Here is a 26000-nt window from a genome sequence, read left to right on the forward strand (position 1 = left end):
CTGTGTAGTCTTGTATATTGTGAGTCGCGCCCTCGTACGACAGGGTGGTTACGTGACGTCAAATCGACGTAAATGGGTAGATCGTTAAAAGCGATCACTGTGTTTAGTTGTGTAACCGTTCGTCATTTAAAATATACTAAATCCGAATGAACATTAAGTTTGTTTGACGTACGACAACAGATCAAAACTATATTTTGGCAGTGAAATACTAGTATCTTCATTTTGTTCACGTTATAGACCACTTTCCCTGAAGTCGGTGTTTCGCATGCGCGCGCATACCGTTTTAGAGTGTAACGTGAACTTGTACGCGCGATATTGCGCTTGTGGGTGTACCAATCGACGTGATAAAAATAAGATACCCTGTTATCGAAAATCAACAGACTGACGTGTTTGTATTTGCACAGCCGTCTCACTTCTTCCGGGGAAAATGGTTTATAGAAGCGTTTTTTTGCTTTAATTTCGAGTACTTTTTAGTATCTTTATTCGTAGCGTGGACAATGAAATGGGGTTTATAAACAAGTGTGAACGTTGTCTTGGTGTCGGTTAGTGTAATACCAAACTACGCAAATTCTTTACTGATACGCACTATTAATTCAAGCCGCATGCTTTTACTGAACGACCACTTTATTGTGGACGGCCGTACACATAGACCAATCCAGAGTGCACACAGTACGTGATCACGTGATAAAGTCATACATGACTTATAGCAAGCATCGTATACACAGCGCCATAGTCGTCACGCAGCGTCACGGTCGTCACATAGCATTACAGTCGTCATACAAAAGTAATAAAATTCTCGTACATTTTAATTATATTTGCAAAATGTTTTTTGTTCCCTAGTAGACCAGATACGATATTCCCGTTACCACCTACTGGACCATAGCACTAGTATTCCCTTTAAATTTCAAAGTTGGGGGGGGTAAAATTTTCGCCGTAACGTAAATTAAACATATGGTCAAATATAATCTTGAACATCGGGGTAAATAATAAATATATGTGCATATAAATGAGTGTATTTAAATGAATATTTGAAAGTTACTAAACCAAAGACGTTTCAAATTGATAATGATTACACATTGAACATCTGAGCAGAAGACGACTAATAGATTCATATCTTTCGGTCCGATATCACAAATGAAAAACTTTTTTTGGTGACGAGATCCTTATGGTGAGTAGGCCTCGCTGGTTTGAACTGCTCGAGTAAAATTTGTAAATCGAAGCCAGTAACTAAGGTTTATTTTTTAAAAGATATCATAAAGACAGTATAGTGTCGCGCGTGAGGGCAGTCTTCTAATAAATGTAATCAGTAAATGGATAGAAAAATGCTTAAAGTTAGATATCTCAACATGAAAATGAGAATTATGATGGTATATAAAGCGCCACCTACGTCAGTTTCGAATATGTCTCTACTTGGCTATGCACAACCCTCACACATCCTGGTAGCTTTTAAGGTCAAACTCACTACAAATGAGAACCTAATTTTGTACAAAAATGCAATCAAAAATATTTTTTTAAATTCGATTTTTTTGGTATAATACTGGAAAAGATTGCCGCTAAGTGTCAGGATGCGCATAGTACAGTAGTTATCGAAACGAGTTATAAATATAATGTTATTAGAGCTACAAAGAAACTGAATGGAATTTCGGCCCAGTAACGCCTATGTAGAGTTTAGACTTTATTTCCAGTCTCTAGTCTGTGCGTATATCGATGTCGTTCATGTTAGCGGCGGTATTAGTACGCATGCGCAGCGGCTAAAGGAAACCGACTGAGCCTAACACACCACGCGTTACTTTACTTTATTGACTTCACTGGTAGTAAATAGCAGCAGATTGGTAGTGACAATAACATTTGTTGATATGATGAAATTCTAATCTTGGGACTGGCTCTCTGGGTCAGTCTTTAATCGGTTTTCTGTATTTACAGTCATAATATTCACAAGCGTGTAAATAAAACGCAGGTTTCAGTCACGTGACACTTCCGATTTTCATATTCAACATATTAAAAAATATATATATATTGTATATGTACAATGTACGGCTCTTTTTTAATAGATCAATTTCCGCGCCATGATCGCTGTGCTCCTAAAGGTCCCAATGCGACGTAAACAACGCAGGTAAAATCTATTGTCTTTTTACTAGAAATTCGAACGCGCAATGAACGACGACTATGGCTCGAGCTCTTTAACGCGGAGGGATCGTCACCTGCGTATGCGCCTGTTAAAAACGCAAAGGCACATGGGTAGTCGCTTGTTTGTAAAAAAAATGACACGCTATGACCATTTGCCGCATGCGCGGGTGACGGCTCCCCTGCTTTAAGTAGATTTATTTAAAACACAATAACAATTACTTAAATTACTTGGTATTTGAGTTCGAAGACAAATGTTAAGCCACTATTTTTGGTGTTTGCTACTATTTTGTTACCCGCGAAAATTAAAACGACACGTCGTGGACTGATGAACAGTGGTGCCGTGACTGGACTGTCTGAACTGTTACACGTTATAATTACAGTTATAATTACTTGAACTCACATTCCTTTCACTCTAAATACATCGAGACGCGACCTCCGTGGGACTAAAAAGGTGACAAAGTCGTCGGGAAGATTACAGCATAACGTTTAACGAAAGGCGCCATTGTTCTATTGTGTGACATTACAAAGACTATGATTAATAGCTTTAAAATTGGCACAGAGTGGTGAGAGTCATCATTTTTGTTCCATTGCAAAGATATAGAGGAAATGTGCGGTTTTACTGAGGGGCTCAATCCATGTCACCGCCACGTAAGCCTTAATCGACCATGCTGGCCCATTATCGCCATGCACGCGTGCTCACGGTGGTGCTCTGGGTTCAGAGTGCACTGGTAATTTACAAGCGCTCGTCTGAAAACATGATATACGACTAGCACACCTGGCCTGCCTCTAAATATTACGACAGCAAAGTTCGTTCAGAAGATATCTCCCGAACCAATCTTGTGATATTAGGAAGACTTTGTGAAATGAGATCGGGACTTAGTATTCATTAATTGGCGTAATTGTGTGAATGCGCCCGTAAGAAGGTGAAAACCATGTTTTGGTTGCATTATGCAAATTATAATCCTTAAATCAAATGTCACGCACGTCCGCACTTATCAGTAAAAACGTTACACCGTGGAGATAAAACTTTCCCATTGATATCGATGGTTACTCTTTCACAAGACCGGACCACTCCCCGTGACGTTACCACACCTGGAGTACACTGACATACTTGCGCGCCTCGGGTAGGACTGACACTCTATGAATTCGGTCGAATAGTAACGAACGAGTAAAATACGTCTGATCACGAGCCAACGAGACCGTAAACTAGCGGTGAGTTGATTAATACATTATTGTTGGAAGCCAAGGAGTCCTGCTAATCCTATTTATCGTGTTACACCAACACATACAGAATTGATTAGTGAATTGTATTCACTGTTTTGTTGCGTCACTGTGAATTCTATCACTACGTCACTGATATTCTATGGTACATCTCTCGTGTCTGTGGTACACGTACGAATGAAGTGAGCTCACCAGCACTCCGTGGGTGTTTAGCAGATGTCGGCAGTGGCAGGTATTGTAACAGTGTGTGTTTTATAACCGTGCGGTAATTTCGTATAAAGCGCCAGAATCATCGTAACGTGTCGCGTTTCATATGGTTCCCATACGACGTATACTGTAAAATAATTTATTTTAGCTGGAATTAATTTTCGCTGAAAAGACTTTTTGGGTGTATTGTATGGAATTTATTTTCAGTGATTTTTGATGAGTTTAATGTAAAATATAGGAAAAAATGTATATTCGCTGGATTTTATTTTCAATGAATCATTCCTTCGGCGAAAATGGCGAAAATTAATTCCAAGCGAAATATTCTACAGTACAACGCGTGTAGAAATTTGAACGCGCTCTTAGCGACAACTGTGAGGTGAAAAGTATCTATAGCATATATACATTGATACACCGAATATTGACCCATAATTCACAGTATGTTGAGGGAATGTAGTTGACGTAATCGTCACGATTCGTCGTATATTTAAACATGGTCCCTCTATCAATCCTGTGCATGTGACACCGCCTGGTAACATCGTAATCTACAAGTGAAAGTTATCGTTTTCTGAAACTCTTCTTTAAAATTCTGATTATTGAAACCACAGTGTTAGTTACTTGGACGGCCATGCAACGACGCTGCATCAACAAATTGTATGGTGCAAACTGTTAACTCGTGCAGAAAAATTCAGATCGTTTTAAAATGTCGAGTCGGTGCTGATATTTTGAGCTTCAGTTGAAGGATAAACAAAGTTTTGTATGCATTTATGAAAGAACTCTCACATGGTCACGGTATTATGCGATGTACTGTGTATTCGTACACGTCATGTTGTTAAACTCCAATTGTTGTTAACTTTTACCGTGTAGATACATGTACAGTTCTACAGTGTTTACCAATGGGAGACGGTGTAATGTTATTACGACATGTCCCACAATGCATCTAGACTAAATCTAATTGGTGTGGCGTCGCAACATCCGATAAGACACATGTCGGCTGGGGTGGGGGGTGGAGGGGTCAATGAACATATAGTGTCACATTTCACTGTCACGGTAATGTATCATATCAATATCTAGTTCTCTGCATCTTATTAATTTATTCAATATTTATTTGACGAGTCAACAGGTTAACGGCCCAATAAAAAAAATGAAAGAAAAAAGAAAACGTGCCTCACATAACTCGTATGTTTATTGTTACACCTTGAAAACACTACTGGAACTATTAGGTATCATAGTCTCGGAATCGCCCTTAACATAGTGATATCTCACAATCGTTTTCCAGACCAAAGTAGCGACAGTCGGGCACTCTACGTAAGGCTTAGATCTGAAATGAATATGTTTTATAATACTAGTATCATGGTTTGGAATCATGTTTGTCGTTACCACGACATGACAGCGCATCCGTAACAATTTTTTTGAAATGTAACAAAATAATAAAATATAGAAATATATCTTGTATGTTGCCATGGTGAAAACTGCTGTATACTGCGAAACAGGAAATTATGATTTTCTTTTCAAACGGCTTGTCTGAAAGAATTCCGTCAATTTAACAATTGATATGAATTGCATGGTAAGCCGTTAACGGAACCACCCCTGTCTACGGGGCAATGTGCGTTTGTAATGCATCTGACCCTAAACTCAATCGCACATCCTGTTTGCTGAATCGAAAGAATCTATCATCGAATTTACGCGTGGGAAACTGTATATGACAATGATTCACGTGATCTCTGTATACCTTATTTGGGTGTCAGCGGATGGATATGACACCGGACTAATTACTTGTCGCGGTGTGTTAGATTGAGGTAAAACGGCGTCACCCCATTCGTGGTATTATCACTCGTGGTATTATAAGATTAATTTTATGTGTGATTTTTGGCTAATAATACATCGCACGTGAACGTCATCGATCACACGAGGATTTATTTTCACCAACTATTTACGACTCATTATTGACAGGTAGGAATAGTTTGTATTGTTCTCTTCAAGGATCGCAAAGATTCGTAGGCGCGTGGCAAAAGATAGAGATCTGAAACTCTCTGGGGGTATTAATACCCTTGTGGAAGACCGTTGGAAGAGTAGGGTATAACTTCTAAACTGTCATTGAGTATATACACGTACACGAAATAAAAAAAAAAGTAACCAACAATTATATTTGTCCTTCTATCCACTTCACCCTTATTGCGGAGCTACGTATCTTTATGTAATTAGGTGTCTTATTGGTTTACGACCCGGGGTTTACGACTCCCGACTTTCAGTTCTTGATTAAAGGGCGGCAGTCGTCGTGCCGCGTCCTGTTCGATATGGGACTCATAGCGACGTATACAACGCGTGTAAAATACATTGTTTATTTACATGAAATTCGAACACGCGCTGCGTGACGACCACCGCGCTTTAAACATCTACTTGCTAAAGATGTCCAACGCCACGTGTAACTAAGGATAACATTTCGCAGAATGTCATGAGTTGTAAAATCGATGAAATAACAACCAAATGAACTATAGTGTTTATAAAATACTGGTTACATAAATCACATAGATTATATGTGCAATGGGTTAGCCGACGTTTTGTCCAAACGTTTCGGTAGTGGATGTTTTGACCGCAGTAAAAACAGAGCTTACTATTCGACCCACAATCCTATCACTTGCAATTGTTTTGATCGATTTATATAATGAAACCTGGTAAGAGGTGGGGTAGTATAGTTTAAGTAGACTTTGTATTGAGATTGAAATGTAAAGAGTTGTGGTCGTCGCGCCGCGTCCTGTCAATAAGACACTCATAGCGACGTACACAACGCGTGTAAAATACATTGTTTGTTTACATGAAATTCACACGCGCTGCGCGACAACTACCGCCATTTAAGATCGCTGTTTTGTACCCTGTACTGTGAATTTGTTGAATTTAGTTTGTTTGACGTTACAACATATCTTGATTTGTTTTATTTTAATGGAATTCTGTGCCTCGGCTTTTAGCAACCGTTTCTTTAGTACATATTAAATACCGACAAACCTGCATTCACTGTAGATAGCCTATCTTTGTATGTATTCGATGAGGATGAATAGAAATAAAAAGATAAATATAATGTTTGTTCTGATTTAAAATTAACTTGAATTATTCAAAATTTTCAAGCGATTGTGGATAAAACACTGGGTTGCGGTCACTTATTTTCAAACTTACTGAAAACTTAAAATGTTGTTGACTTTGTCACAGTCTCGATTTCCAGCCACTTTTTTGTTGTGCTGCCCTCGGCGATATTTTTATGATGCTTCGGACGCTTGTTTCGCTTCAAGCGGCTTGCCGGGCGCCTCGGGCTCAGAGTCACAGTAGTACAACGGCAAGATACTGTAACCAAGCCTATTTTTAGATACGTAATGTCTTGTTAACCTTTTGTTACCGCTAAATTTTGATTTTATCGAATTTATATTTTCGTTTCAACATCGAACAGAATCGTCTTGCTTTTGTCTGAAAATATCATTTTTTCCTAAAAAATGTTGTCAAACAACTAACAATAGTATACATATCTATTGTGAACAGTGGCACACCCCAGGGTTCAACGCACCTAGTGGAACAATTTGTGTCTCGCTCATGTCTAGACATCATCTAGACATGCAGTCTACATGCAGTACATGCAGTCTTGTTTTTATCGAAAACTACAAGTACAGAATAGAAAAGATAGGAAAATGCGACTATAAGTCTACGGGATATATCATACGCATTGTGTTCCTTGGACATGCGCGTGTCAGTAATGACGGTTCAATAATCCGCCACTGAAATCATTTGTGGAAAGAAAATGGAATATCAAATTGACAGAGATCACGTGACATATGTACCAACATGGACATGTAGAATGAGCCTGAAAATAAAATCATGTTTTGTCTTACTTGCCATCTTCAAAACACCAGTGCAAACTGTGACTTCTTACTAAACAATAGTTTGCTCAGTACAATGGAAGATAAATCTATCGTACTGGCTATTATTGAGCGGAAAACTTGCCACAGTTTCAGAAATCATCAAGTACCGCCAGAATCCTGAAATCCACTATATCAACACAATAAATATCGTCATAATATTGGTTATAAGTATCGATTGTGTCTGTCTACAAAAATAAAGACCGCTACCTGAGTGAACTTTCTAATCTCACCGCAAACATAGCGTGTGACATATCGAATGTCCCTACTGGCGCAGAGAAGATAGCACAAACAGAATCAAATATCCGTTAAATACATGTTTCCGCAACTCAGTTAAGATAATAAGTTTTTGAATTCATCTATAAAAATATTACTAGAAGTATTACTTCGATTATTTTAATTTCACATATGGGGGACCACGAAATTGTGATATCCCATGATCGGAAACAAGAAATTGACACGCGATCTCACGCACCCAATTATCACGATGACGGTCAAATTAATTGAATGCACCCATAACCCGAAACCGGATGATGACACATTTAGATTCATTACAGACATTCTTTGGCGTTCGCGTTGCAATTTTCATAAGTTTCCCCTTTTTATTTTGCGAAAAAAAATATATGATTGAAAAAGGTTGTTTCTGATGAGTTTTAATTAGTTTGATAGCGAGAGAGTCAATTGAGGCTGACAATTTCAGAATTCTGTATTGAGCTCTACCGTCTGTTGCCGATATTAATCCCCCAAATCGAGAAAACGAACTTTTTTTTTCATCATAAACCACTATTTCTAGTGGAATACAAAACACGCACCAGAAAAGATCTCCTATTTGAAAGAATATTAATGTGAGCATATATATATATTTTTATATGTTATATAAATATATTTTTTGGAGACCGTGGTCACGAGACCACTGGATGCAAGACAGTTCTTGAACTGCGACATAAATGTCTCCAATCGTTGTTCAATTTCAGTTTTTCAACATAGCGGGCGATGCTGCATTTGAAAATGGTTCTCATTCGACTCAACGTTACTGGTGTCGTACATGACATTACTTCCAACATTCCAACATGTCGCCGTTCTTAGCATTTATACACACAACTTTTTCCTACTGTGTGTGGGGGCGGTATTAACAATCGCAGATTATTATTTCAATTACAGCAATCACATCATGAGTGGGGTCACGACAACTATTTGATATAATCGGTCTAATTTGTTTGACATCACTAATACCTTAGTAACCCCTAGATAATTTGAGTGCATCGTACTTCGTGACAATATACCTAGCTTACTGTCATAGCGATGAATACAATTGTATTCCAAGTACGCTACTATGTGGGTACGTGTCCCAAGACTCGTATGTTGATAACATAAAGGTACTGGTGTTTACTCGTAAATTTGTACCACCGCCGACGAACAACACATTTTCGCGATCGAGGGGCTGTAATTCATTCATATACACTCCTGAGGTGTCGGGATTTGAATGGAACGTAATTGGAAGAAGGCGATAGAGGGCGTAATACGGCCTGATGTCTTTTACACGGTCAGGGCCATGTCGGGCTAAGGTTTGTCGGGCTCAGTCCTATCAGAGCTCAACCCCGATATTGATCGGAGCTGAACTCGGCTCTACCTGGCTCGATCCGAACGCGTTTACGTGGCGATTTTTCCTGACTCGATCCGGCTCGTGCAGTTGGGTCCTAATGGATTGATGTCGTGTGAATATGGTAAACGTGTAATCGCAAAACAGAATGTTTCTACATTTTACCAACCGCTATAGCCCCATGATTATGATCAAAAATCAACATTGTCATACGATGAGTTATGAACAACTTTCTCAGCCATTACGTAGAAGCTTCCACCTTAAAAAGCGCACGGTCAACATTAACACCATGACAGTTTGCCAAATTTGAATAATTCACTGAAATATAATCCTTTGCTTTTTTCAAATATATGAATGTAAACATTGGTAACCTTTGAGCCATCAAACTATTTCTGTTACTAAAGTTTGAGATATATAGTGGTTGCTATGGTAACTCTCCTACCGTGTTATTATGTGTTTACGGTTCACACTGTGAGTAGATAAACGGCGCCAAGAGTGGCCGAGTTATCGGTTTATCTAAGATAAACTAACAATTTAGATCAATTTGTACGTAAAGGAAATCCAATATAACCATAAAACTACTTTTGTACGGAGGCGTGAATGTATTTATATAAACAAGATTCAATAAAGCAGGAATCACTTTGGTAACACAAAGTAATTACGATAACATACAGGGTCAATTGAAATAGAAACACTATTTTAGTCGTGTAATCGTCATAGGCTGTTGGGCTCTTTTTATTTCCCGAGATAAATATGGAGAAACTTGACATTTAGGATAAAAAAAAATCAGTGAAAAAAGTTAGCCTGTGCTAAAAAACGCGCCAAAGGTAAGTGTGAGCTAAATCTGGCCCGTTTTTAAGACCCGGTCCACACGGGCTGACGAAATGTGAAAGATCATGTACTATTACACGTATATTCGAAACTATTGTAAATTATGTCTTTTTAGCGAATTTAGCAAGAGAACTGAATCGCTAATTCAAGATGTCGGCGGCTAATGACGTCATTATAAATTCAAAATGGCCAAGGCTTGGTGTTTTGTATGCAGTAATCCGGAACATAAAAATCTGGGGCGCTTCCTAATTACACTTTTTATGAAGGTGATAACTGCGCATTTGTTTTGGCTTACGACATCCAAGTAAACAGGAAATCAACAATGACAAGAGAGATTCGCTAAATCAACATTTAGCTATTACGTCATTTCACCACAATTCGCTAAAATAGTATGTCGCTTTTTCAACATGTTTTACAGTATTCATTTCGGTGTGCCATTCCCGACACGACAATCAACGATAGCACGTTCCAAGATATTATTCTCGAGAATGATTGGACTGTCGATGGGACTCAATACTACTTCCTGTTACTCTGTTATCAACACCTTCTTAATTGCATTGTTATTCTTTTATATAAAAAAAGAAGTAACATGTATACATTCCTGGCTACTGTATTGAGAACTCATAGTTGAAATAACCACAGTCCTTCTATCCCCGGTCTGGAAACGGTTATTGTATAAGCCATTTTTCGCAAGCTGCGAGATCACGCTAGCCTGACAAGTTGGCCCCACAGATCGCAGCAGTCCAGGGCGCCACCTACGCCAACTTGTCAGGCTAAGATCACGCGTGACCATGGTTTACGCACCTTAGCAACCAATTGAGTCACGTGATACAGGTCAAGCTTTCAGTTCAATACGATAGCAACCACATTGTCCTACGTGTTGTAAACTTCAACTCGAAATAATATCTGTCCCAATGGGAGTCAAACGGCGCGCTTACGACGAATGTAAGAGTGATTCTCGTATCAGTACAACAATTATATGAATACTGCCGAATAAAACGTTGCTTAGCATGGGATTGACTATTTTTTTGTTATTTACAACTCACAAGTGTACATCTTAAATTGTCTTATCATTAGTATCCCGATGAAAACAAGATTTCTGACATTGCTGTTACCTCGGAATTTGAAAAGGATTTAAATGCCAATAGCTATGCATTTAATGATAACAATATTGCCACAAAGTTACGGAATACGCCTCCTGACAAAGAGTTAAGCCTGAATGTTGGCAAGTGAACTAATTATATTATTAAGCGCCGAATTAAATTGTAATATTTAATACTTGTACAATTTAATACTCATACTGCCAGGTTTTAGTAGTTTTATTCAACTTCCCTTCTATGTCGAAAAGTTATGAATTTTCAAGCTATGTATTTTTAAAGTATGCTTGTTTTTTACAATATTGACAGTTTCCTGTTATTTGTATGGATGCTTGTGCCTATCATGTAGTGTCGACAGATTGTTGTCATCCATATGAACTAATGTGTGAATCATGCAATATTGGCCGTTTCCCGATATTCAAAGCTGTTCACGCTAGTAATGGTGAAAGGAGCAGTAATGTGAAGTATGTGCCTTTGACATGTGATGCCATTACACAGACAGGTGTTACATTCGAACATGCCCGTCGCTCGATATGTAGGCCCTGAGCTTTTTCCGGTCATAGTCGCATTAAAATATCGGACAAACCGAATTCTGGGACATTCCTGAAATCGATATAGAGTAGCCCAGTAATTTCAAAAGATCGATGAAATTGCAATCTTGAAGCGACGTCATTTTTTGGGATCACGGCGTAAACAAATCAGGGTCTTCCTCGAGCTCCAACTGAAATCGTGCACAACTTTAGCGACTGCAAGAAAAATATACTTTTTACAAGCCGGTAGGCTGGTTGTCGATCCGCTCCGCTCAAAAACAAGCAACTCGTTTTTTGGCTGTTTCCATGGTGACATAAACGTGAAGCTGACGTCGGTTTGTAACTAATACGAAGTTCGCAAACACCATTCAGTCTTTAGAAGTCACTTAGTTTAGTACTAGGACCACAGTTACTCTCTCCCAGTAGAGTGACTGTGCTAGGACGTATTCTGCTGTTACATTTATTATTTCCAACCGTTTTGCGATAGCATTTTTTAGAATGAAGCGTTTCCCGTAAATGCTGGAAATCGAAATAATGAAATAACGAAATGGTAAATATTTACCTAAATTGCAGTGTGTTGACCTTCATAACAATATACTTCATAATGCAAAACATTAGTCACGGTGAGTTATTTAAATATACGACTCCTAATCGAAAAATATGATCACAGTCCAGAATTTCAGACGGATATTAAGAAACCTAAGAGCATATCAGAAGCATTTACTCTAAAATATAAAAAAGAACTGCAGTCAAAAGTCAAGAATGCCAGCAAATAAAGGACTCTGTCCCACAATCCTTTGTGCGCGTTATTACGGATACGCGCAAAAAACTGTACCACGCTTGTCAAATCTGGGTCAAATATACAGTACGCTACTATCTTGCTACAGTGGAGTGTTCGGTGACCATTGAATTAGCCCGTGATTCATATTTTATGTGTATTAATTTATTCATCAATTTTTGTGACTGACAGTACTGCCCAAATTTTAGTCAAAAAAACGCAACTGGTGAAACGGAAGAGCATTGCCAGGCGATGGACGCCGGGCTCTTTGGCGACGACCGCATAGAGGTCAAAATACGCGTTCTATTTTTACGCGTTAAATATGGCTCTTCCATTTCGCCCCCTCCGGAATGTTCTACTTTCACAGCCTAATCGCAGGTTTTTTGAAAAACGTCGAAAAAACACAAGAATTAGTAGAAATGTTCCTGTTTTGGGCGGATTATTGATGGAGAATAATGTCTTTATTACAAAAATGCTGAAAAACCGTGAGTTGTTGCCTTAGTTATTTTTTTATTGGCGAAAAACTTTGCAAATTTGGTTGCACAACTTCCCTTTATCATATACACCCAGCGACACCCATAAAACTGGTAGGAGGTAATACATTTGGGGCGAAAGTATTCAACAATCAGTTTTTGGATGTTGCAATGGCAATGGTGGGCCAGGATTGTTTTCCAATTAGTGACGGCACGACCTACCTGTGAAGTATGAACAAAACCGGCCGAGCCGAAACAATCACAGAGGAGTTAAAAGCCGTTGCTGGTGAAAAGTTACCCCAACTTTGGGGTCAAATTTCTCGGTAATGAAAACAGATATCAAAAATTCAAATAGTAACTTTGTGCCCACACTCAAGCTGAGTAGAATGAGCTATGTCTGAAGTGTTTTATCCCAAATTTGTAGGAGGAGATACATTTGGCGCGAAGCTATCCAAAAAATCAGTTTTTTGTCTGTTGCTATGGCAACGGTGGGCCAAATTTTTTTTCAGATTTTTCCTAATAACTAGGGTGAAGGTGTGACCTACCTGCCAAGTTTGAACGAAATCAGCCAAGCCAAAAAAATCACAGAAGAAATCATACGTGAAAACACTGGAAATGTACACACACAGACACACACACAAAACGACAAGCCGGTAGGCTGGTTGGCAATCCGCTCCGCTCAAAAACAAGCACCATGTTTTTGGCTGTTTCCATGGTGTGACATAAACGTGAAGCTAACGTCGGTTTATAACTAATACGAAGTTCGCAAACACCATTCAGTTTTTGGAAGTCACTTAGTTTATTACTAGGACCACAATCACTCTCCTAGTCGAGTGACTGTGCTAGGACGTATTCTGCTGTTACATTTATTATTTCCAACAGTTTTGCTATAGCATTTTCTAGAATGAAGCGTTTCCTGTAAATGCTGGAAATCGAAATAATGAAATAACGAGATGGTAAATATTTACCTAAAGTACAGTGTGTTGACCTTCATAAAAATATACTTCATAATGCAAAACATTAGTCACGGTGAGTTATTTAAATATACGACTCCTAATCGAAAAATATGACCACAGTCCAGAATTTCAGACGGATATTAAGAAACCTAAGAGCATATCAAAAGCATTTACTCTAAAATATAAAAAAGAACTGCAGTCAAAAGTCAAGAATGCCAGCAAATAAAGGACTCTGTCCCACAATCCTTTGTGCGCGTTATTACGGACACGCGCAAAAAACTGTACCACGCTTGTCAAATCTGGGTCAAATATACAGTACGCTACTATCTTGCCACAGTGGAGTGTTCGGTGACCATTGAATTAGCCCGTGATTCATATTTTATGTGTATTAATTTATTCATCAATTTTCGTGACTGACAGTACTGCCCAAATTTTAGCCAAAAAAACGCAACTGGTGAAACGGAAGAGCATTGCCAGGCGATGGACGCGGGGCTCTTTGGCGACGACCGCATAGAGGTCAAAATACGCGTTCTATTTTTACGCGTTAAATATGGCTCTTCCATTTCGCCCCCTCCGGAATGTTCTACTTTCACAGCCTAATCGCAGGTTTTTCGAAAAACGTCGAAAAAACACATGAATTAGTAGAAATGTTCCTGTTTTGGGCGGATTATTGATGGAGAATAATGTCTTTATTACAAAAATGCTGAAAAACCGTGAGTTGTTGCCTTAGTTATTTTTTTATTGGCGAAAAACTGCGAACTCGGCAAATTTGGTTGCACAACTTCCCTTTATCATATACACCCAGCGACACCGATAAAACTGGTAGGAGGTAATACATTTGGGGCGAAAGTATTCAAAAATCAGTTTTTGGATGTTGCAATGGCAATGGTGGGCCAGGATTGTTTTCCAATTAGTGACGGCACGACCTACCTGTGAAGTATGAACAAAACCGGCCGAAACAATCACAGAGGAGTTAAGGTAGCGGGACTATTATTTGCATACTTGTTTTCATCTTCTAATTGTGACTAAATGACTACAAATAGACCCGGGAAAGTATATATTTTTAGAATCGCCAGATTTCAAGCTTTTCACAAGTGTATTTTGCATGCCGGTATCTGCATTCTACGACGCGTTACTCAATCAAAGGTGAAAAATTACTTTTTCTGTAAAAAAAATAATTACGCATTTATGCTGGCGATAAGAAGTATTTTTTTCACTTTTCCTAGTTGTTCAATAGTCTGGTAAATTGAATGTGTCTGGTCAGTTTTATTCAAGCAACGCGTTTTAAAAAAAATAGTGTGCTGAATTTTAATTACTGTTTTAGTCGCATTGCCCCCAACTCAAACCACAACTCGTTGGTAAATAATCGATGAAATAGTTTGTCTGGACACATTCAAGTTCCTCTCACTGTCACCTTAAAGCTGTGAAAATTTGGTGTTAATCCGACGACAATAAGTATACGTTATTTTTTGTTAAAGACCTTGTATTTTGAAAAACATAAACTCCTAGAAAACGTCCATGAAGTAACAGCAAAGATTTTCAAACTTGTTTATTGGCACAATCAATTTGTTTTCCCATCAGGATCTGTTTTAACATGTGTAGGGACATCCAAATGTGTAAGGCTATTGGAAACCAAAAAAATAAAGGAATGGAATAGCTATAATTGGATAAATTCGGCATATGAAAACACCAAAATCAATGATTTTTTTCAGTGGCTGTGTGACCTTGTATCTGACACATTCATATGCAAATGACTAATCTGTGAAACAAACAGGGGCGGAGACAAACCACTCAAATGTTTGGAAACACTCATTGTGTGTCAGATAACTACTGATAACACATCCTAACATTGCTTTGTCTTGAGTTTATCTTTGAAACTTATAGGCACACAGATTAAACCTGTGTTGTTGATTTTGGAAAACACTACTGAGGCTGCCTTGCTTCCCTTCAGAAAATCTACATTTTAACCAACTTACATGACATTCTATGTTATGTTGACTTTATCACATGAAAGTTTATAGTGCATTTCATCAATTAATAAATAAATGTGAAAATCGTAATTTTCAACACAAATAATAGTCTCGCTACCTTAAAAGCCGTTGCTGGTGAAAAGTTACCCCAACTTTGGGGTCAAATTTCTCGGTAATGAAAACAGATATCAAAAATTCAAATAGTAACTTTGTGCCCACACTCAAGCTGAGTAGAATGAGCTATGTCTGAAGTGTTTTATCCCAAATTTGTAGGAGGAGATACATTTGGCGCGAAGCTATCCAAAAATCAGTTTTTTGGCTGTTGCTATGGCAACGGTGGGCCAAAAAATTTTTCCAGATTTTTCCTTATAACTAGGGTTAAGGTGTGACCTACCTGCCAAGTTTGAACGAAATCGGCCAAGCCAAAAAAATCACAGAAGAAATAATACGTGAACACTGGAACACTGGAAATGTACACACACAGACACACACACACACACACACAAAACGACAAAAGTGATTATAAGGACAATCCTAGCGGAGCGGATCGCCAACAAAAGTGATTATAAGGGCAATCCTAGCGGAGCGCATCGCCAATAGTTGGACGATGACACGCCGAATTTACGGAGGAGGTCTTTGAGCACGGTCATTCTGTCGAAGTCAGCCATGGTCGAAAACCTGAAACAACTGCAATAAATCACTCGGAAATTTAACGCACGACACTAGACACACGCACGATTTAGCGCTATTTTTATTCAAAGCTTGACCTGTATCACAAGACTAGCAACATGTTGCCAGGCAAATTTAGCCATCTCGCGAGATCTCGACCGAAGCGGAAAATAGCCTATTAGGTGTTATTTTTTCCCTGGCAAAGGCGCGTTTCGGGTATGCGCAAACCATTGTCACGTGATCAGCAGCGACACGTTTTTGCAACAAATTTTCATACGTTTACCCAAAAATTTTCTCGTTTGACTTTTGGAGTCATTTACCCTTCTTCACGGCGCGAAACCAATATTTGTCTTCGATTTTGAAATTTTATGATCGAAACATATCATTAAAAATTGGTGGGCTGATTTTTTTTATTTGTCACACCGCATTTTATTAATGTTAAATTGGGCAATTTTTATGGATGCTTTTTTCGATCGTACCCATGAGCCTTTGCATTTTTAGCGTCGGTTATCGTCGCTTGGGATTCTCGCGCGTGCGCAGGTGACGATTCTCCCGCTTTAACAATAAAGCTCTGGTAATGTAGACTTCTTTGGTTCACGGAAGGAACATAAACGTTATTGTTTTGATTATCCCTTCCATGTTGATTTGCTAACTAGCTACAACTCGTAACTAAATGAATATAAACAATAAAAAAAATTATATTAAATGTGATCGATACCAACCAAGTCTTGTATTAAATATACTATTATACACACTCCGTGTATTTGCATATTTACCCTGTTCTGTCGAGTACTGCGTGTCCGGATATCCTACATTTTACTTCACGCACTCTGCTCTGTCGAGAACTGCACTTCAGTATCGTATACTTTACCTCACGTGGTCTCGTTATGCCACACATATCTAACAAATATTGAAGTTTCTTAACATCGTTCCCATGGTAACGATGTATGTAAGTGCGATTTGTTGGAGGAGTTTCGTAAATAATTGGACACATATGGCAGATTTTAGAACAGACACTCAATGGGTACATTCGGTGGATATGATTCACACCTCTCTCACTGTCGTTGAAGCAACGCTCACAGTCACGGTTAGTACAACTATAAACCGTTTGATTTTCGCTGCTATGATTCGTTTTTATGACCTTTTATGACCCCGAATGTATCTAGCTCCTCGGTGAAACTTACACTTCTTCAGAATGTGCGTAACATCGCAGTCCTAGAAACACTGTGGTTACATTAAGTTCGACGCTTAATTAATGGTTTCCAGATAGCACACGACAATATGGAATATTTCTGATGACCGACGTCAACTACACACGTTGTTACGGTAATTTACAGAATATATAACAATTAACAGCGCTAATGCGCATGCCCCTTGAAATACTGGTACGTACTATTAATTCAAAAAGTGTATGTACATTTTCTTTACACATTATTATTCATATCGCAACAAGATTTAACGATAAACTTGACCAGTTTGTTGTCTATAACGATAGGATAGAGATGTATTTTTTCAAAGACGGTAGTATGTTTCTCGTTATCACGAAGTATTAATCTCGCGTGATGTGGTGCATTGTGGGTAGCACATTATCATTTGTATCTAAATCGACTAATCGCTGAATGTATTTCGTGTGCCAATGATACTCCGGCTCTTCCATGTTAAGACGAGTTAGAGCCTTGAGAAATAAAATAACAATCGTGTTAGCGTCGACAAGTTCTTGTGAAAACACGGGTCAAGGGTATTCCTTCTATCCTCTAAGGGGGTAATTTAAAGTCTGTCCTAGAGTAAACAATCGCCTAGGACTAATGGAGAATCGGTGGCAGCTATTTTCATTATATGGAAGCATCACGTCATGGTGAATGTAAATGTTATGTCTTCGCTCAAAACAGAGAATAATTGAAGTAGTTTTAAGTTCGGCATGCATTGTGTGTGTCCATTCAGTAAAGAAAACGTTCTTCCGTCCCATCTCCAGTTCAAATACACTTTAACTAGTATGATCTACAGCAGTAATTTGCTTATTTGCAGGTCCGTGGTATTTGACATAATTATTTGATCCACGCATGCGCACACTGAATACAAAAACCTCTCCCAGGCAAAGTGGTGTTTTTCACTGGCGAGTTTCGAAGGTAAGTTGTAGTTTCAAGTTCTGAGTTCATTTGTTATGAGTTCCCTGATATAATTGACATTTTTATGACTATAATAACCCACAATTAGAGGTACATGTACTGTGTCGTGTGAAAGAACGTTGAAGTAACGTATCGCATGGAGATAGACGATATTTATTGCATGACATGTATATACTATACAATAAGTTGTATCTACATGTATACATATTTTAATATATTCTGAGACTTTTATTTTTACTTTTACCTCCATGTCCTGACTATATATATATTAGCACATTCAGATAGTTTCACAGCCCTTGGCCCTTATTTTGTTGGAGAGGGTGGCTGTACAAAAACATAAGCAGGCCATCGGTATTCAAATAGTTTAATAGGGACTATAGTATAAGTTTTACATTTCATTGAAAATGTGTTCATACTTGCTATTTCCTTGATAAAAGTGTCTATTTTTGAATATTTGAACAATGGAGACGACGTGAAGGATGATGGGTACCGGATATGAAAAACGCTGTTCAGTGTAATTATAATAATTATTTCGTCGCAACCATTTCGTTGCAAGTAAAACTTATCGTTGTTAAGTGTCTAACTACCGCATTATGCGATACAAAAATAAAATCAAATCATTGACCTCAATTGCCTCTGATATAGAAAAATTGCTTTTCGAAGAAAATCTCAGCTTTTAGCAGGTTGTTGACCACATCGAATTCATTGCTTCGCGAATTTACATCGAACATGTGTTTGTTTGGTTTCTTCTGGTAACGTCGGTTTCTTTTCTCATATGAAAAATGAAAACGCTGTACCGGGTATATGTGTTGATTGCATTAGTTAAAATTAAGAAATCAAGTGAATTGTTGACTAAAAGTAAAAGTCTGTTGTATATGCAGAAGAGGCGGGGTCAAAACTTGCCTCCAGTGAATGGCCGAGACAGGAAGTGTTTCACATTGAGTTGTATTGTTCAAGCAGTCTTTGTTAAAAGATTTGCACCAGTATAGATATGTGAATTGACCCATTGCGCCGGAAGACCATTTCGTCAAAAGTCCATTACTATTTCGTCGAACGTTGAATATCTCGAAAGTTTGTTTTGTTGAAAGGTTGTGATGATCTTGAATGTTGATCACATATGCATTTATTGTGGTGTTATTCAAAAATAAGAAATTCGCTGTAATAAATAGTTGTCGGTTTGTTGATGACAGAGACGTAAATGCGTGTTGTTGAGGAGTCAAAGCATTGAGAAGACACATATTGTTTCCTTTGTGTACTGTTATATTTGGCGATTGTTAGCCAAGCAAACAATGTGGTATCTGTTTTCCTGTTCTCTGTTTATCTGATTGCGCGATTCGGAGTACATGTATTTCGAAAATTATTCGAATAAACTTCGCATGTACAAAACCGAGTAATTGGGTTCCCGTAAACAAATTCGTTATAGTTGAAGATTTTTCTGCGGAAGAATCGGCAGACTTGGCATTAGTTGAACATAAACTAGCAATTTTTTAGCAGTCATTTTGAATATCTGGTAGCAAAGGAACAGAAAGCACGATTGTCTCTGCCGACAACGACTGCACAGTGTAATAGTTTTGTTACGAGTGTATATGGTTGACAGCAAAAACTACTAGTATACCATCGCACCAATAATCGCGATTTTTGACAACCGCTCGCCAGATTTGATAGTGGTTTTCAAAAGCCGAGGATGCAAAGATTCTATAAAAAGTTAAATATTTTTGCGGAATTCTGTGGATCATGAAGTGTTTCAAAAGCCGGCTCACCAGGGAGTATAAAAATAAATATAGTCAATCTTCAACTACAAACGGAATTAAATGTCCAACTGCAGCTGTGTGTAGTGTGAAAGATGACTTCTTGTTCTCAACGCATGAGTACATACCTTATTTATGGTCTGCGCAATTGGTTTAATATTTCATCGGAAAATTGTGTCTGTGTAATCTAAATATTACGGCCAGTACACTAGTTTAAACAAACGGCAACTACCATCGAGTTCAAACACCAGGAGTACAAAGAAATTATGAGCTTAAAGACCCAATTCACTTGCCCCGGGTAAGTGTGAATTGGAGGTGGGGCTATGCTAATGAGTGTTGTTAATCACTTGCATAGCCTATGACGCATCCTGTTTCAGCGGTTCAACATCACTTGACTTTGATTGACAGTAGTTAATTACTCAAGATTAGGAGCGCGTCCCTTTCTCCGGTTCGTGTTTTTGACTTTTATCGCCAAAATCTCATCTCGTACACTTTTTATTGTCATAAATACTACACACAGTCACTGCTGTGATATTCATAGTTACATATATCCACTTTGGCGCGACATAATCGATCTGTAAGTTCGAGAAAACGCGTTTTTACCGGAGCTTGGCTGGAGCTGTTTACTACAGCGTGACATGCAAGGCAATAATCCCTATTGTTTAGGAGCATATTTATAGTATACCTGGGCCTTTAACTTAGCAATAAACAATTGAAGTTAATAGCCTTATTTTCTGTCACTGCTCCTTCTTTTTTACCGTGACCTCCGTGATTAGAGCAATACAATTCAATGTGACATATCTGTTTCAGTCAAATAACTGCGCGAAAACCAAAAAAAGGGTTCTGTATTAAAGAATATTATTATTCTCAAATAAAAAGGTTAGGGTTCCGCCGGCAATTGGCCATTACGAAATCCAGTTTTACATTAGTATATATAATACTATAATATATTTATTTGTTGTTAGTAATAGTTTGAAAGTGTGTAGGTCTGATATCATAACGCAAAGATTATCAGGTTCGTAATCACTATATCGAACTGATTCAAACTTCAAAATAGTTTAAAAAATATAAACTTAAATGCCTCAAATAATTCATCCATGTGCTAGCATCCATACACCGTGGTTTAGTTTATTTTCTCAACTAAATAATACATTTTTTTCAGAACACGATCGAAATCACGTAAGAGGGATTCTACATTCAATCAACGAAAAGGCAGCGAACTCGCTCCTTCAAGATGCCAACAATGACCACTTTCCAGTTCGGTAAACATAAAAAAAGCACTAACCACGGAAAACCCGTAAAGATTACAGTATTGGGACAATCGGCAGTCGGAAAAACAGGTAAGCCTTATTTTGTAGCGTCATTTAAAAATGTAATGTATAAAGTTGATTAATACCGTTTGATACTACCTGTTGATAAAAAACGTTGAATTATGATAAAACTAATTTTTCATTAGCCGAACAATGCTAGTTGATTTGGTTTGTACGAACCGAGGAGAATTCGACCTTCCGTGAATACGCAGTTCAGTGTATCGACTTGGACACCGTTCATGTATAGGGTGGCGCCCCAGTGGTATAAAACAGATTTCTTCGCAAGGTTAAACTAATACTTGCTGAAATATTCTCTCATTTCTAGATGAATTATTTTGTGTTATATTTCTACGATACAATTCATCTGGGTTCCATTTGAGCGGTGCCATACAGTTTTGAACACCACATTTTGTTTTCAAGATTTACTCGGTACATTATTACAAATGTTCAATCACAACATAGGTGGGCATATGGTTTTAGCAATCGCCAAAACTCCTAGCTATTCAGAAAAAAAATATATGCCACCTTTCTGCTTGGGAGAACATCTGTATAATATCAATATGCAATATCAAATAGTATTATTTCATAAATACCCGAGATTTGTATAATTATCGAATGACTCATTCCGATTTCCGCTCCTGATTAGTATCTCTTTCAAAGTACGTTCGCATTGCGTCACGACAGTCGTATTCTGAATTGAAGTGTTTACTTCACCGTACCATAATAAGAACTGTAAATATTTCAAGTTTTAAATTGAATTGATCTGTATGATTCATAATTATGAGGTGATGTATTTTGTTAATGGCTAATGCATTTCCTGTGATCAACATTGACTTATACTCGGGAGGTCATGACGTGGAAGATATCATACTAGTAATTGATAGCATCTCTTGGGAGGTCATAGGTTACGCGCGTAATGTTTGAGGGAATCAACCAAGTTTACAGACTACAGACGTATACGCATCGTGTTTTGTAATTCTACAGCTTACTGGGACCGTTTAACTATGTGTACACGCAATAACAATAATATTAAAGCGGGAGAGTTGTCTCCTACGCATGCGTCAGGCCATGGCGTGTTATTGTTTACAAACAAGCGGTACCCATGAGTCTTTGCATTGTTAAAGTGTGTTGTTATCATCGCTTGGGACTCAAATCTCGCGCGTGCGCAGGTGACGACACTTCTACTTCAACTGATAAGCCAAGTGTGACGTGACATCGAGCATCGATGAAGCGCACTCCGCATCGACCCCGATTTATTATTCAACCTGACAGAACGACAGCGCTACTGAGATAACGTTAAATTGTGAATTGTTGACCATCTTTAAATAATGTCTGATATTCTTCAATGAACATTATGGCGCAATTTACCGTAGAATATAACGCTCCTTTGTTCTATGCAATAATGAAAACGCCAATGCGCATGTGCTTTGAATTATTATATGCTCTGTACGCATAGCTGTGGGTTTATAGCTATTTTTATGGCGGCCTTTGTGGTAGAATTTTAGTAATTTATAATACATTTGATATCCTTCAAAATGTTATCTTCGGATATTAGTATTTTAGCGAAACAGAAAAGCTATAGTTTCCATCATAGGCTTGCTTAGCACAACCGTGCGACTCGGATGCCAACCGGCATCGCAATTAAATGTGACGTCACACTATTTTTTCATATCACACCATCGACACAATGACAAAAACTATTGGTTTAGTGTTGTTTTTCCAGGTTGTTACGATAAACCACACCATGTTGATTTCATCAAGGCGCAGTATTTAATCACGTATGCTCCAAAACTCACTTTGCCTGCCTTATTTAACAAGTAATACATTCTATTCATATAGCCTTATGCGTTCGCTTCATGACGAGAAGATTCATCGGGGAATACGACCCTACCCTAGGTACGTACAATACATCAAAAACATTCTTTCTTTTCACAGACTCACATTCACGTTAATGGAGTCACGTGACGTCAACACTCGTATTGATTTTGCAAAATCATAAAGCGCAGTGTTTACGATTGTTATTGTAAGACTCAATTTCGACACAATTTCAATAGTGAGTTAGAATCGTTATCGAAATGTGGATAAAGACACAATCTTTTAAGTTGCAAATTTGAGATGTAATACAGCATTTTCCCAAATCCCTAAGCTTGAATACCTGTTGATTGTATAGTATTGGGAACAGACTTGCATGGTTGAGCAGAATATTCACGACATAACCTACTTACGTATTCACTATTCACACAATCATCATTTAAATCTTCTTATTTCTTCAGTTGTATTGTATTTACTACAGTTTGTGTATGCTGCCATCAACGGTATTTGTTTTCAACTTCAGCTGTCCTCGCTGGAATTGCAATTGCGGATACAATTTCGCAAAAAAAAAAACAATTGTGCGCCGTTTGTCAGAGCCGTATTCTTTTATGTTTATCAATAGATTAAATACGGAGTCCAGTGTCCAGTCTTGTGGATTGTAATTTGATGAAATTGTGGCAATTGTCTATTGCGACCTCAAATCCACCAGATACACACACACGCACTCACAAGGACGCCGTCAGTGGTGTATATTTGATTGTGTATTCGTTTTCTACAGTTCCTGTGATATTTATAAAATAAAATTAATTAACAATTTTTTCTTCTATTTGCAGAGACGACACACCAGTTCAGAACATTTGTAGATGGTGACCCGGGACCTGTGGACTTCGAAATCCTGGATACAGCAGGACAGGTAACTAAATATAAGTGACCACACTTGCGATCAGATCCTGGACGCAAAAGGTCGTTGAGATGATGTTCATATTCTCTCAGAGAATGCTCCATTCTCTTCCATCATCATATCAACTATTATAGACCATATCCAGGTTGCACGAGCGGGTGCGCTTTGTAATTGGCGGAGTTGTGTTCGGTCACTGTTCGATTCAGGCACAGCAATCCCATAATGCACTATAATTCTGAATTGCGATAAGGTATATAGTTACATATAAGTGACAGCAGAAAGCTTCTTTCAGTTCAAATTCTATCGCTTTTTCATTTTTGTTATCATGCGATACGGATCTTGAACTACATCTCCGGTAACATTACGAATTTATCCTCTCTTGGGGTTTAAGCGACATTACAGTCAAAAGGCTTCATATAACTTACGTGACCGTCTTCTTGACGGTTTATCTTCGAGCCTGGACGTGCAAAAAATATTGTTTATTCTCTGTAAATATTCGGATATTGAACGGTACAAGACTTTGTTACAAATTCATTGTCTATCCACGACAGATAAATCATAAACAAATAGATATGAATAATTCAAATGACTATTTTTTTTTCACATAGGCCGAGAATTATTTGACGCAGTCGCAGATAAAATGGGCAGATGCTTTCATTATCGTATACTCGGTTACCGATAGATGTAGTTTTGACGAAGTTATGAGACTGAAATTTATCATCAATAAAACAAAAGACAGGGAAGTAGCTGTGCTCATCGTCGGAAATAAAATCGACTTGACCTTTGACCGGATGGTGTCGAAAGAAGAAGGCGAAAAACTGGCAAAATCCTTAAACTGTTCCTTTCTCGAAATTTCAGTTCGGGAATCTTACGATGACGTCAAATACGCTTTCCTTAAAGTATATCATGATATGAAACACTTGACGAAGAGAACGTCTTCGCCAAAACTGTTCGTGCGCTCCAAAAGTTCCGCACAAATCAGAGGGCTGACGCCAGAGGTGCCACGGCCACGTGAGCGAAGCATGAGCGTGGTTCACCAAGTACCGCTGCCGCAGATGGACCAATTCATGTCGTCTTTAAATGAATGAAAACAATTATCATGAAATGAGTTTGAGTTCTAGACTGTGGATGACTGACTTGCGCATTGTATATGCCGTCTGTCCCAATTCCGCCGTTATTTAGAAAATAAAAACAATGCATTCATATACATCAATGGTATCACTATATTTGATCACAGGTATCAACTGACGTCACTAGACATTACGTAATAAACTTTGACCCGACAATCACAGTGATGTGACAAAGCAAGGTGAGAATAGAAGTCGGTGCGGAGTTCTTCTATATACATGGAATTGTGATGTATCGCAGTGACGTCACTACTGTGAATTATATGCACCATGGTAATGTGATAATAAATTTGGGTTTTAAGGATGATATTTTGTACTTGTTTATCTTGTATTTGTTTTTGCTTAACGAAATTTAAAATAAAAAACGTACTTTCATATGAGTGCCTTATCAACATTGGATGACCTTTCAGGCTATTGCACACATTCACGAATTAATTAATAGATTAATTAAACAATGTGATGCTCTTATCATACCACATTCTTTACTCTATAATTGTTGTTTCTCAATTTTTTTTATAATAATTGCAAGCCCCCACCCCACATATTACACTATAAACAGATCATAATGGAAACTTGAAATAACAAAGAGCCCTCATAGATGAACCGTTGACATATTGA

The 26000-nt window shown here is 38.1% G+C and overlaps 1 protein-coding gene across 1 annotated transcript; it reads left to right on the top strand.

Annotated features, from left to right (window-relative positions):
• The first annotated feature begins 18371 nt into the window (after positions 1-18371).
• LOC102803865 (ras-related and estrogen-regulated growth inhibitor-like) lies at positions 18372-25757 on the top strand. The gene is made up of 5 exons (XM_006822022.3): positions 18372-18484; positions 21395-21572; positions 23382-23438; positions 24188-24267; positions 24864-25757. Exons 2-5 carry the CDS (start codon positions 21467-21469, stop codon positions 25341-25343), a joined length of 723 nt encoding a protein of 240 aa, XP_006822085.1. The 5' UTR covers positions 18372-18484; positions 21395-21466; the 3' UTR covers positions 25344-25757.
• Positions 25758-26000: the final 243 nt, after the last annotated feature.

The sequence above is a fragment of the Saccoglossus kowalevskii genome, chromosome 12 (assembly GCF_978046115.1).
Source record: "Saccoglossus kowalevskii chromosome 12, keSacKowa6.1, whole genome shotgun sequence".
Taxonomy (NCBI): Eukaryota; Metazoa; Hemichordata; class Enteropneusta; family Harrimaniidae; genus Saccoglossus; species Saccoglossus kowalevskii.